At 54.0% G+C, this 12730-nt stretch overlaps 1 protein-coding gene across 7 annotated transcripts; it reads left to right on the top strand.

Annotated features, from left to right (window-relative positions):
• The first annotated feature begins 105 nt into the window (after window positions 1-105).
• Window positions 106-12609, top strand: EFCAB3 (EF-hand calcium binding domain 3). 7 transcript variants are annotated; one of them, XM_075775254.1, is made up of 11 exons: window positions 106-2360; window positions 2494-2573; window positions 3477-3586; window positions 4162-4260; window positions 4858-5190; window positions 5788-5859; window positions 6805-6897; window positions 7762-7861; window positions 8466-8539; window positions 9018-10300; window positions 10627-10648. In XM_075775254.1, exons 3-9 carry the CDS (start codon window positions 3574-3576, stop codon window positions 8485-8487), a joined length of 732 nt encoding a protein of 243 aa, XP_075631369.1. In that variant the 5' UTR covers window positions 106-2360; window positions 2494-2573; window positions 3477-3573; the 3' UTR covers window positions 8488-8539; window positions 9018-10300; window positions 10627-10648. The 7 variants fall into 7 exon arrangements, with proteins under 7 accessions (XP_075631369.1, XP_075631370.1, XP_075631368.1 ...); XM_075775253.1 differs by lacking the exons at window positions 106-2360; window positions 2494-2573; window positions 3477-3586; window positions 10627-10648 and adding exons at window positions 3832-3973; window positions 11755-11865; XM_075775252.1 differs by lacking the exons at window positions 106-2360; window positions 2494-2573; window positions 3477-3586 and adding an exon at window positions 3832-3973.
• The last annotated feature ends 121 nt before the right edge of the window (window positions 12610-12730 follow it).

Genomic DNA, 12730 nt, shown 5'->3' with positions numbered 1-12730 from the left:
GTGGGCAGCCCCTAGGACCCCGGCATGACAGGGAGAGCTGAGCTGGGGGTGAAGGTGCTAAACCCGGGAGCAGGGTCCTGCCTGTGCCCCCAGCCCCTGTGCCTGCTCGGCGCTGCGTCGCACAGGGCTGCGGGGACACCCAGCGTCCACTCTTCAAAACAGCATTTTGGGACCACAGAAGGTGCCGGAAAAACGGTTTGCCCGGCCCTCCGACATCTCCCGCACCCCATGGGCCACGGGGTGCCCCCAGCCCATGTCACGGGTCCAGACACCTGGAGGCAGCACCCAGTGCCCCCAGCTGCATGGGGCGGGGGCTCGGGGTGGGTGTTAGCAGCACCCAAGAGGGCTCTGGGCTTTGGCTCAGCTGGGTTTGGCCCCAGAGAGCATTTCAGCTGCAAGATGGGCTGATGGGAAGGCAAAGGGGTGCCCAAGGCAGAGCCTGGCTGCAGCACGGAGAAGACGCCCCTTAGGCTGGCTGGAGAGGGAGGGAGTTGGGGGTGCAGGGGCTTCGGCCGAGCCCTCCGTACCTGCCCTGAAGCAGCACTCAGTTTGGGCACCTGCTCAGAGATGCTGCAGAGCTCGTGGCGCCGTTGGGGTGCGGTGCCAGCCCAAGGTTCAGGGCAGTCACCCCTCCCCTCGCCCCGCTCAGGTCCATCCTGGCAACCTGCCCCACTCTCCCTGCTGAGCCTGGCCAGTGAGGTCCTTCCCATGGGACACGTCTGGCCTGCACGGGGACGGATCCTGCTCTCTGCAGGCATGGCGCGTGGCCCAGCAGGCAGCAGCCGGAGGGATGGAGGCACAGTTGTACTCAGGCTCTGGATGTAGTCCCCATCCCTGTGCTACCCTGTGCCTTAGACACCCCATTGGACCCCATAGGACCCTGTCCCAGCTTGCTGATGGTGGGGAGCTGAGCCTGGGAATGCCGCTGGTGCCACCAGGCGCTCTGTGACATCAGGCAGAACAGGCACAGAGAGGTAACACCAGGCAGCGAGCGTGGGGACTGCCCTGTGCTGCCCGAGTGCACCCGAGGCCACCGGGGCAGTCACCCAGAGGGTGAATCTGCTGCGGTGTCCCTGGGGAGGGACAGAGGGGCGCAGGGTGCTGTGGGGCAACCTGGCTCTGCAGCACTCTCTTGCTGGACATCCCCTGGCACTGAAGTCACCTCCTGCCCCACCACAGACACAGAGCCTGGGTTGCATCCTTCCCTGCTGTGCCCTTGGCCACAGCCCCACTGGATGTGAGGCCCCTGGGTGTCTGCAGGGCCCCGTGAGCGTCCCTGTTCACAGCAGGGCCAGGACAAGGAGGGGATGGAGCCCTGCAAGCCGCTAAAACCTTATGGCCCCGCAGCCACTGAGGCTCAGCAGCAGCCATCATGACGTGGCTCAGCACAGAGTCAGGACACATCTGCCTGCTCCCGAGCCCCATCGTTCCCCAGGACAGTGTCCTCATCCGGCAGGACCTCCACACCCAGCAGGAGTGCCACATCCAGCAAGAAAACCACATCTAGCAGGACTTCCAAGTAAGCAAGGGGTTGGCTCCTTGGATGGAGGGAGCCCACTTTTATCTATCGTTTCGGTGCTCTTCATGTTCCCTGCTTGTCCTCAAGGCAGAAAAGCTGCAGGATAGGAAGGGGAGGGTGATGGAGGATGGTGCCAACATTGCAGGGGGACCTCACCATGATGCATGGCACTGATGGCCGAGACATATCCACCCAGGCAGGCAGTGTGCAGGAAGGATGTGCCGAAGGCAGATAAAGCAACGCAGGTGAGGGTGGGCGGCACTGGCCCCTGCACACGTTCACACAAGTTCTTTTTGGAAGTGTGTCCACACCCCAAAACCACATGCCCATCACCCACTCACACAACCCTCAGCCCCCAGGAATGCAGCTCTGGGTCATGCCAGGGGCTGCATGTCCGTATATTCTACTGGGAAACGCAGGCTAGGATTTGGCCTGGAGATGGATTTGGCTGCTGCTGAGTACCTTAGTGTGGCCCAGCCTGGGGTAGACTCCTGTGCAGGAACTGGGGGACCTTCCAGAGATGGAGGACTGGACCCTCCCAGAGCCTCCCAGATGGGGGCTGCCAGGTCCCTCCTGTTCCCCTCCCTGGGCCCAGCCTGTGCTGGGGCAGTGTTTGATGGTGTGGGTGCTCCCGGCCCCAGACCCCCTCGTCCTTCGAGGTGTTATGGAAGGAGTGGCAGCTGCAGGGCAAGAAGAAGAAGAAGAGCAAGTATATGAGCGACACCCAAGATCAGCCGCAGTGGCAAGCCTCGAGGGCCAACAGTGCCACGGAGAGCTGTCCCCAGCCATTGCAGCACAGAGCCCCCAGCTCCTCCAAGGTGGCTGTCACACCCCAGGACAGGTAATGCAGGGACCATCTGGGGTTGAGCCAGTCCCACCCCTGAGCCTCCCTCCAGGGTGATCTGGGTCCCCAAGGCAGAGGGACGGGTACTGGGCAGGGTCATCTCACGCATGTCTGTCTGCTCCCTTGGTAGGAAAAGCATGTCCAGCCTGGACATGAATCTGTGAAATGAGGAGGGAGAAAAGCAGGATGAGGCTGTGCTGGAACTGGAAGGTAACCCTGCTCCTCCCCATCCATCTCAGCTGTGTTTGCTCCATCATGCTCCCCTGAAATCCTCTGTCCCACCTCGATGACTCCAGCATGCTGGAGAAACCAGAGTGATGCCACGTGTGCAATTCAGGCTGAAGATCTCCATTTCCCGTTGAGCTGTGGGATGAGACAAGACCCCTGTTTAGCTAGTAAGTTCACTGCCCCTTGATGCCAGTGGACATGGCTGCTTGGAAGATCAGGCCCGTGACAGTAAGGACCAGCTGCTGGGAATCTGGAGTGGCCTTTTCCCCCCCAAATCAGGGCTGTGTCACGGTGCTGGCTGGCATAAAGGACTGTGAGCAGCCGGAGGTGCCTCCCTAGGGCAGGTGGTGGAGGTGGCGGTTGCTCTCAGCTCCCTGGGGGGAAGCCATTTGCCAGTGGTAATAACTCCAGCCCTGCTGAACCTGCAAATTTTGGGCTGTGTTGAGCCTGTTTGTGTTAGGGACCACTAGATGGTCATGTCTGTATGTGCTCAGTCAGATGCTTTGCACCTTTCTGTGCTGCTTTCTGATCCTCTCCCACTGCAGGCAGGGATAGATCCCCAGGGAAATTTCACTCCTGGAGGTTTCCAGATAGTGGGGACACCCTGCAACCCATCCCACAGACAGCTCCTGCAGCAACACTTCGGGCCAGGGTTCTTTTTAATGCTATTTTTATTCCTGAAAGTGCTCTTCTTCGAGCACATTAATATAGCAACTCATTTTGTAAACTGATGTCTGTTAATAGATCCAAGAATGAGCAGAGCGCTTACTGACACAGCTAGGAGATAATTTAAGGTGCATTCTGTCCCATTCACAACCCAGAACTGTTTTTTCCAGGTCTCTAGGAAATTTTCTGAAATGAAACACATCTCCCCATTGATTCTAGGAAAGCAGGTCGATGTTGGAGAGCTGAAGTCTCACCTAGCCCCAGTGGAAACCCACTTACCAGACCAGAATCAGCAGGAGGCACGGCACTGGAGGACATGGCTGTGGATGGTGAGTGTATCGGCACTTTGGGATTTTTCAGGATCGGGAGCATCTGCTGGGCAAAGAGCTTAAGAATTGTGGAGGAAGAGGAAAAAAAAAGCTGGAATAATAAAAAAAAAACCCACCCCACCACCAGCAAAGTGTTGAGATTTCCCAGGGCACAAAATCACAGAATAATTCAGGTTGGAAGGGACCTCAGGAGGTCTCTAGTCCAACTTCTTGCTCGAAGCTGAGAGATCAGACTGGGTTGCTCTGGGCTTTATCCGTTATAGGATCTCCAGGGCAGTGAAGGAGTCGGGGTTAGCCTGGGATGAGAGAGTGCCATGCTTTGGGGAGAGCTTGGACCTCCAGCCTACATCTGGCCAAAAAGGCCCTGGTTTGGGAAGCAGTTTTGGGGTGAGATTCTCTAAAAATCAACAAATCCTTTGCAGTTATGAGAGTTCTCAGTGTTGTAAACTGCCCTTTTGGTGAAACATTTAGAGCTGCAGCCAAGAGTCTCCCTGCAAACTCTTTCCGGGTTTTGGACTCTCCTTTCTCAAACATATCTCCCCATTGACTAAACTCCATCTTCTCCCATACTGCAGGGAACGTGGTTGACATCCAGGACACAGACTCCAACATGGGCAGCATGGAGGTCCCCTTAGCCAGCGAGGAGCTGCAGGAAGCCCTAGGACACATCAGAGGTGGAGACCAATATTTCCCTCCTTGCTCTCTCCTCCTACATGGCCCCTCCAGCCAGCAAGCCAGCGACAGGGGCATGGGGAGGCTGCTGAGTCCCTCCAGCTCATGCTTGTGGCTGGTGTGGGATATGCCATGCACTCAGCAGAGGTTAAGTTCTCCCCATTTCTACTTTCCCTTTAATCTTGTGTTGAATTTTTGCTTTGCATTATTTGGCACAGGGGGCATGGTGTGAACTCTGTGTGTCTCAGCAAGATATAAACGCCATCCCTCAGCGTATCAAAGGAGAAGGGGGCTGTGTCTAGAGCGTGTTACACATGGTGCAGCATGTGGAGGGGAGGTGACGGGTGATGAATGGCCATGGAAAGGGAATTTAATCTTTCTTGGCCTCAGCATCCCACCCTGCCTGGGGCGGGGGGAGGGAGTTTCATTGCATTATTGTGGCTACAGTCCCTTAGATCCTGGGATGGAAAGGGTAGGTGAAAGGCAAAGGAGTCTCTAGTCTCTATTATTATTATTATTATTAATAGCCTTTTTTTGCCAAGTCTCTCTGTGCTGACTGCCAGCATGCAGAGGACGTTTCCAACACTTTCTTGTTACAGAGGACACAGCCGCTGTGGATAATCTGGGCTCTGACCTGACTATGGTGGAGACCCACTTCACCCCAGAGCCACAGGAGGTGCCAAGCCTTGCCGCTGTGGATGGTGTCTCTCTAGCTGTCCCTTCGCTGTCATTGCCAAGCCCTGAAATCTCCCTGGAGAACCAGTCTCTGCTGCTGGTCAGATGCCCTGCTCCGTTCAAATACTGCCCGGGCCATACCTTAGGGTACAAAGGTGACACCCAAGACCTCCACTCCATCCTGGGCTCCATGGCCAGCGAGGTCCACCTGACCAGCAAGGAGGAGCTGGAAGCCTTAGGACACATGGAAGGTAAGGGTAGGTATCTGAGGGCTTTTTTTCTTGGAGGAAGCCTAGAAATCTCTGGAAACCAACAGATTAGTTAAAAGCCTTCTGCATGCCTGTACTGGTGCTTGTCAGACGATGAGGACATGATATGTAACACAGAAGCTACATGAGGTAATTCATCCCCTTAAAATAATGCTGTAGGTTCCCACTCATGTGGGGTAAACACGGATGAAAGTCTGGTCGCGAGGGACTCAATTGCTCTTCTAGCAGTAAAATCCTCCTCCTGTCTCAGCAGGGTCTAGTGCATTAGGTTTTGTACCCCCAATTGCCACAGAGGCCCCGTGCTATGGGGGGGGTTGTGCCCAATGAAGTCAGTCTGGATTCCCGACAGTGTAGAGAAGCAAGCCCCAGCACTTTTGCTTTCAACTTTACCTTTTTCCAACGCCTGACCCTGCTCAAGGACTCCATCCTGCCTTCCTCTGGAAGGAAGAAAGCACTAACCATCACCTTGGGGAAGCCCCTGGCTGGTGCAGTAGCTGCCACTGGGTCCAGCACCAGCACCTTGTCCCCTCTGTGCTCTGGTGTCTGTTATTTCCACTGCTGCTGAGCACTGCTCTCCCTCTGCAGCTGACGGGAAGGTGAATCCGAGTGAATCCATGAAGGCGGTGAGGACAGTCCAGCAACCACCCCTGGGGGAAGGTAAGCAAGATCTCCATAACCCCAGTTGCTGCTAGATGACAGCAAATAGTGTTAGACAAGAGTCCTTCAGAAGAAAACTCTGAGGCCACCTGTCTTCATGAACTGCAAATTGCTGTGCAGGGAGAGCCAGAGACACACCAGCGGCTGCAGTAGGTTTCCAAAACTGCACTGCAGGGCTCAGTACGGCCACATGCAGCCTCACCGAAGCCAGACAAACAACACAAATTCCCACATTCGCTAGCTTTCCTTAACACGTGCGATTACACATGGCAGTCACAGCACTTGGGTTGTGCAGCCAAGCTCCCAAGTACAGCATGCCAAGAGAAACCATGTGAAACTCCGACTTCTCATTGAGGATTCAAACACACCGTCCCCAGTCCAACTTTCCAACTGAACACGTTTCCCACCAGAAACCTTAATATTGCTCAGGGCCATCAGAGATTAACACATCAAAGGTGAAGCTGCTGGAAAAAGCAAAGCATGATGCTGCTCTCAGAATGCTCCTTGCTCCGTGTCATAACTCCTGAGCTATGAGGGTGGGAAGTCACAGGCATAGGATCGGCTGCTTGAGACTGACAAAGATTTGCTTGACACCTTCTGGCTTCTGTTTCCCTTCTTGTTTCAAGAACCAATCTGTCTGCAAGCCACCCTTCCCACTCTGCTTCCCCCTCATCACAGTGATGGCAGGGCTTTTCCCCTCCCTGCATGCAGGAGAGATTAGTTTCACTAATGTGCTGAAAAGATTTTACATCCTCTGGAGGATGGAGCTGGAGAAAGGCAAAAGATGTTACTAACACTGCTCTTATTTTTATATAACCAATCTCCCTCCATGTCCTGGCTGTGCATAGAAGGTGGTAGCACCTCGCTGATGTGTTTAGGATGGTACTTAAAACACCCACATTTAGAAGGAAAACAATGCTCAGAGGGCCTTTTTTATTTTCATAGAGGACCAAGTTGATGTCAGTGGTGAAGGCTCCCTCCTGGCCACCCCACGGATCCATTCAAACCCAGAGGAGCTAAAAGAGGCAAAAGTGAACGGTGAGTGAATCACAGAAATATTGGTGGGAAGGAGCCTCTGGAGGCCTCCAAACCAGCCTCTCACGTGGAGCCAACTATCAGGTTGGCTGAGGTTTTGTCTAGCCAAACCTTGGGCATCTCCTCTGGGGCTGGGAAGTCTCTGGGAATGGCCCGAAGCACCTTGCCCAGTGTCTCACAGACTTTCTAGGGTGACAGCAGGAACTGAGCCTGGGTCTTTAGCCCCCACCCCTTGAGTCCTATGTGCTTGGTCACAGTGCTGCAGGGACGACATCCTGGCGTGCTCAATCACAACTGTGTGGCCTCGCATCCATCAGCCGAACCAGGTTCTGGATTAGCAGGCGGAGGACAATATCTGTAAGAGAGAGCTTGGTGTGATGCTATTTCCCCCCTGTGACTAGTCAGCCTTTGGCTACCGTGTCCAAAGGGTAGAGAAAGGAAAACCAGCTTGTCCATGAAGTGTCACCTCCATGGATGGCAGTTTGTCTCCGAGTTACCTGCTGTTCCAGGCACTGGCTACTCCGGAGGGAAGGACAAAGAGGAAGGGGAATAAATGACCCTCCACATCCACTGCAGGTGGGAGAGGCAATCAGAGGCTTAAGTGGCAAGAAAAGGAGATTCAAATTAGTCATAGGGAAGAAGCTGTAGCAGAGAACAGGGAATGCTAGGAGGGCACAGGATTTCCATTGCTGGATAGCCTGCTGCCCACGAACAAGATGAGACAGTGAGTTAATGCTGCGGTACCACAAAACAGGGACAGCTATCATCGCAGAGTCCTTCCAGCTCTCCTGGTGATGTCTACAGCTGTGAGTCCTGCCTGGAGGGAAGCCCATGATACTCACCGCTTATTTGTCTTTCCACATCCAGAAAAATTTACTCCTCCTGGCTGTGCTCCCAAAAGCAGTGTGACACCAAAGCCTCTGCCTAAGAAGAGGGTGATAAAACCCCTCCCAAGGGAGACAATCAGGTGAGCATGAAGGTGCAAACAGGGTGCGTGGAACTGCTGCTGTCCCCGGCCTGCTATGTGATCACGTGCGGGGCTCCTGCCTTTATACTCATCCCTGCAGTGCTGTGCGTATTGGCATTATCAGTCTAGACAAGAAACACACGAGCCACAGGTGGGGGATTGGGCCAACTCCTGACAAGGGCTGTGGGCCACAGAGCATGGTCCATCCAGTGTTGCAGTGTGGCCAAGGGAAGTTTCCAGGGCTATTTCGATGTTTCTGCTTCCCTGCACACACCAGGGTGGCTACAGTCGCCCTCTGTTAAAGCTGGCCTGAACTGGGGAAGACAGCTGAGACTCCATTATTGTTTCTCTGCAGCCTTAAGCAGTTAACGTGAGCTGCCGCACGGTGTTTCGCTCCCATTACTGTGAGTGTGGAGCTGCGTAGTGAGCTCTTCTCTGGCACTCCTCCCAGCACTGTCTGGCCCATAGGGATCAGACCAGGACTGGCGCTTGCATTGCTTGCCCCAGCTCTATCAGTAGGAGCTGTGTATCGGTTGGTCTTCGTCAGTGTGTGCCTCTCAGTTGTCAGTGTGTCCATCTCTCTTTACGCCTGTGTCTGTGGCAGGGACCTCTCACACATCCCTTAGCAGAGAACTGAGTGCAAAGCAGTGAAGAACATGGCAAGGAACCAAGGGAAAGGTAACATCACCTTGTTATGGGCTCCCCCCCTGGAAAGCATGTTGGCAGCATGGCCAGGAGTGGTTTGTCCTTCAGCTTAGTCCTGCGGCATTGCATGATCCTCCTGAGACAATAACCAGGAGTACACAAAAGAAGGAACAATCCCCTTTCCCAAGGATGTGGGGACCAGTGGCTGAGGGAAGCATCAGTATCCTTTTTGACAGATAACTGAAGCTCATGAGCGCAGAGCTAGAACTAAATCAACCACCTCGCCCAGCATCTATGTTAAATACAGGATCACTCTTCCTCTGCCCAGATTCCCCAACTCCCCTGCGCCCTTGGTAGCTGTTTAGATGTAGATGCTTTGCCATGGGCAGTAAGGAACCACCCAATCCCAGTCCCAAATCCCGGTGGTTATAGTTCATTGTTTCCAAACAAATATAATACAGGTAGTGCCTCCCTCCAGCCCATTTAACCCGCTGTTCTCTCCTGCCTGCAGCATTCTCCGATGCTTTCAACTTGCTCCCCAAAGACCCAGATGACAATATTAAACTTCCCAGCCTGGAGGTGACCGCTAAGAAGCTGGGGATTAGCTTAACCAGTCAAGAGACGAATGATGAGCTGGTGTGTGCAGATGCCGACAGTGAGTCCACTAGACCTCGCATTACTCCCCTGTGGGTTATTCCCAGCCAATTTCTGGGTGAACGAAGCGATCCTCCTCCATGTGCTTTCCCAGCCTGGGGCAATACCGCACCAAAATGCTTCCTGAGCCAGAGGCTGTACTTGGGCTGCTGCATTTTAGCACTTACCAGGGACTATCTTCATGAATACATGTTGCGCTCTTTGGACCTCTTTATGCATGCTAAAACACCAAGTTCCACAGCCCAGTTACATGTAAAAGCTTTAACCACTTTTCTCCTGCTGTTAGAGTTTAGTAGCAAATCTTTGTGCAGCGCCAGCTCCAAGCTGCTCCAGCATTTCATTACAGCAAAAAACCATGCCTTGCTAACGGAGATGCCACTTGCCTGCAGGAGACAGGACAGTGGATTTCTTTGACTTTCTGGACGTCATTACTGACAAGGAGTGTTTTGCCCAGACAACATGTAAGAGACATTCTACTCCAGCAAAAGCCTCACTTATCCAGAGATATCTGAATTTATCTGATTCTCAGCCTAATTGGTACTGAGCAAGAAATCAGCATCTGGGACCCAAAGAAACAAAGGCTGCTCTACTCGGACAAGACAGCTATAGCTCAATGGGCCGTGACAGGCCAGGTTGGGGTTAGCTCTGCTCCCAGGCCAAGAAGCAGAGAGAAACAATGGGGAAGGACCATCGTTGTGCTTGCAGGTCTCAGGGACCGGGGCAGGAATTTGGTCCAGGTGTTCCTGGCTACAAGAGCAGAGGCCAAACTCTTCTTTTACAAGATGGGACACAGAAGGAGTAGAAGACTTTACCTTCTTTGGCTAACGATAAGCTGCAGGGAATTGTCCTCCCTGCTAGATACCTAACCAGCACTCAGCAGAAAATGGGGATAGATCCCCATGGCATAACTTGTCCAGATCTTCCTGGGGGCTGCTGGGGTCTCTGCCCCCTTTGAGCTCTGTGAAGGTAACACAAGGCTCGGTCATGGCTCTGACCACTCTCCTCCTCTCCAGCCCCAGGGAAAAATGACTCAGACAGCTTCGATTCTGTCGATGCCAGAGGAATCCTCCTCCTCAAAGTCTTCTTGAAGCTGGCAGAGTTGGCAGCTCTGCCACGGAGAACTCTGTTCCGGATCATCAGGTGAGCCGCCTTAGGTCTGTGAGATAGGGAAGGGAGGTCCCCATTTTACTGGGATATTTGTCCCTTATAAACAAAATATACAGAATACAGGGGCACCAAAAATAGATTTCCAGAAATGTTTCATATCTAGTTGTACATCCAAAAGCACCTGCATAGCTCAGGCACCCACTCTACAAAGACACTGTCGTAAATGTGTCTATCACACCTTTGCAGTTTAAATATCCTCACGCAGCCGGTCTTTCCAGATATGCGGGCGCACAGCAGCCAGTGCTGAGCAGCCCTGGGCTGTGTTTCACGGTACAATGACGCCCTCTTTTGCCTTCTAGTTACTACCAGCAGAAGCTTAGGGACTGCAATGGCCAAAAAGTCAGAGTAGATGGTGACTCCCTCAAGCGTCGCAGAAAGAAGCCCCAAAAAACCTCAGAAAGAGCCAGTGTACCCTATGCCTGCCTTTGTAAGCGCTGCCCACGTCTCAGCCAGGAACAAAAGGGAGACAGCAGCTTACATGGAGCACCTCAAAGGTAAGGTTTGCCCACTGTCACCCCCACTCTGTCCAAAAGGGAAGTCACTGGAGCTACAAGGGTGACAACCCAACTGGGGCGTTTGCCACAGCTGCTTCTGTTCCCTCCTGGCATGTGGCCTTCTCTGAAGGTGGAGGATCGGTGCTTCTGGAACTGAGTTCAGCAAGGCTCAGGGTCCAGGTTAGACCTGCATTAGCAAACCTTTCCCAAGGTCATTCCCAAGAGGATCACAGAAAATGGAGCTGGAGCAGACCTTGGGAGTCCATCCAGCCCAAAACCCTCCCAGGGCAAGAAGTGAAATCAAACAGTTGTAGTGGGTTGTGCTCCAGGGGTGAAGGAATCACCCTCCAGGGGTGTCTGTGCAAGGTGGCTGCCTTAAACGCTTAAAAAGTGTCTAGTGGTGGGTGAGCTCTAGGGTACCCCAACACCTACAGGCACCCCTACACCATAGATGATTGCTGCAGATTAAGCACTCCACACTGTAGCCAAGGGATCAGTGCCTTTGTGGATCTATGCCTGCTAATGGTGGGCAGGCCAGATGGCAGCTCCTGTGACTCTTGGTTCAGTGAGGAACTGACCGAGTCTTTCCCTGGCAAGAGGAGACAAACCAAGAGGCAGGAGGCAGCAGCTGTTGGCCACACAGTCAGTGACTCCGGTTCCTATTACCTTTGCCCCATTCAGGCAGCCCTTATGCTCAGGTACCCATCTTTCCGCTGATTTCTAAACGATACACAACGACACGGGCAAAGCCAAAAAGCGGCTTGCAAAAGGCGGCGAGGCAGAGAAATGAACCAACCATGTCGTTTGAGAGCCACTTCTTCTGCGAGAGAAACTGGGTGCAGGAGGTGAGGGAGACAAGCGATGCTTCAGCTGTGTAACAGTACCAAAGGAGGTGTGGGGACAAGCCTGAAAACACGTGCTTTGTTTAATCAGGCAGCTGCTCTCCAGCCCCCTGCTCACCGCAGAAAGCAGGGACACTCCCCTGACATCAACACCGAGCGCCCAAACACACCACGTCATCCGACAACTAACAGCCCGGGCAAGACACAAGCACAAGTGAGTGTGAAATGCAGAGGGAAGATGTTACCCTTTGTCGTATGGGGACGGCAACTAGAGAGCTAAGTGTGACTGGTCACTCGTGTAACCTATACATTAACTGTCTGGTGAATGCTTTAACTAGAGATGGGTATTAAAGAGCAGTTTTGTCATAAGCGCAAAGAAAACTGAAAGCAGAGGTATAGTAATAGCTTAGCTGTTTATTACTGTCAATCATCAGCATGAATTGGTTATAACCTGCCAGCCCCACATCATAACGTGTCACTGAGGTGCTTTTTATCATGAATGTATGTACGTGGCACGTGCTCCCACCCAGATACAGCTGTGAGATTTCCCGGCCGCAGTCTGCCTCCTCTTCCCGTTCCCTTCCCTCCCAGAAGGCACAGCCGCCCAAGCGGTAGAGGCACGGCCCGGCCCTCCGCCAGCGCCGCAGCCCGCTGAGGCTGTGCCGCAAGATCAGCAGGGGCCAGATCGGCCCGCAGACGGGCAGCGAGCACTTCCACCACACCTCCCGTCCCTACTCCTGGTTGTGGAACCCCCACCACGAGCTGGCAACAACGGCTGCACCCCACAGACGGGACCACCAGCGGCGGCCAAGGCCGGGAACGGCAACGGACGCCAGGCAAAGGCCGTGCCTGGATGCCACCGGAGGCTGGTGAATGCTGGACAGCAGTGGCTTGGGCCAGGCCTGCTCCCACCCCGCTGTATAAAATGCGAAATAAAAGCCATGGAAAGACGTTTTTATCGCCGCGGTGACTCTCTCTCCCCGCCGCCATTCCTCTACGGCACCAGCCGCCCCATCCCCACCGCCCGCTTCCCGCCGCCGCCCCCACGTGACGCTTGCGTCCCTCAC

The sequence above is a fragment of the Balearica regulorum genome, chromosome 24, assembly GCF_011004875.1.
Source record: "Balearica regulorum gibbericeps isolate bBalReg1 chromosome 24, bBalReg1.pri, whole genome shotgun sequence".
In the NCBI taxonomy this organism is placed as follows: Eukaryota; Metazoa; Chordata; class Aves; order Gruiformes; family Gruidae; genus Balearica; species Balearica regulorum.
The sequence above is the reverse complement of the archived record's forward strand: the minus strand, read 5'-3'. Positions and strand labels throughout refer to the sequence as shown.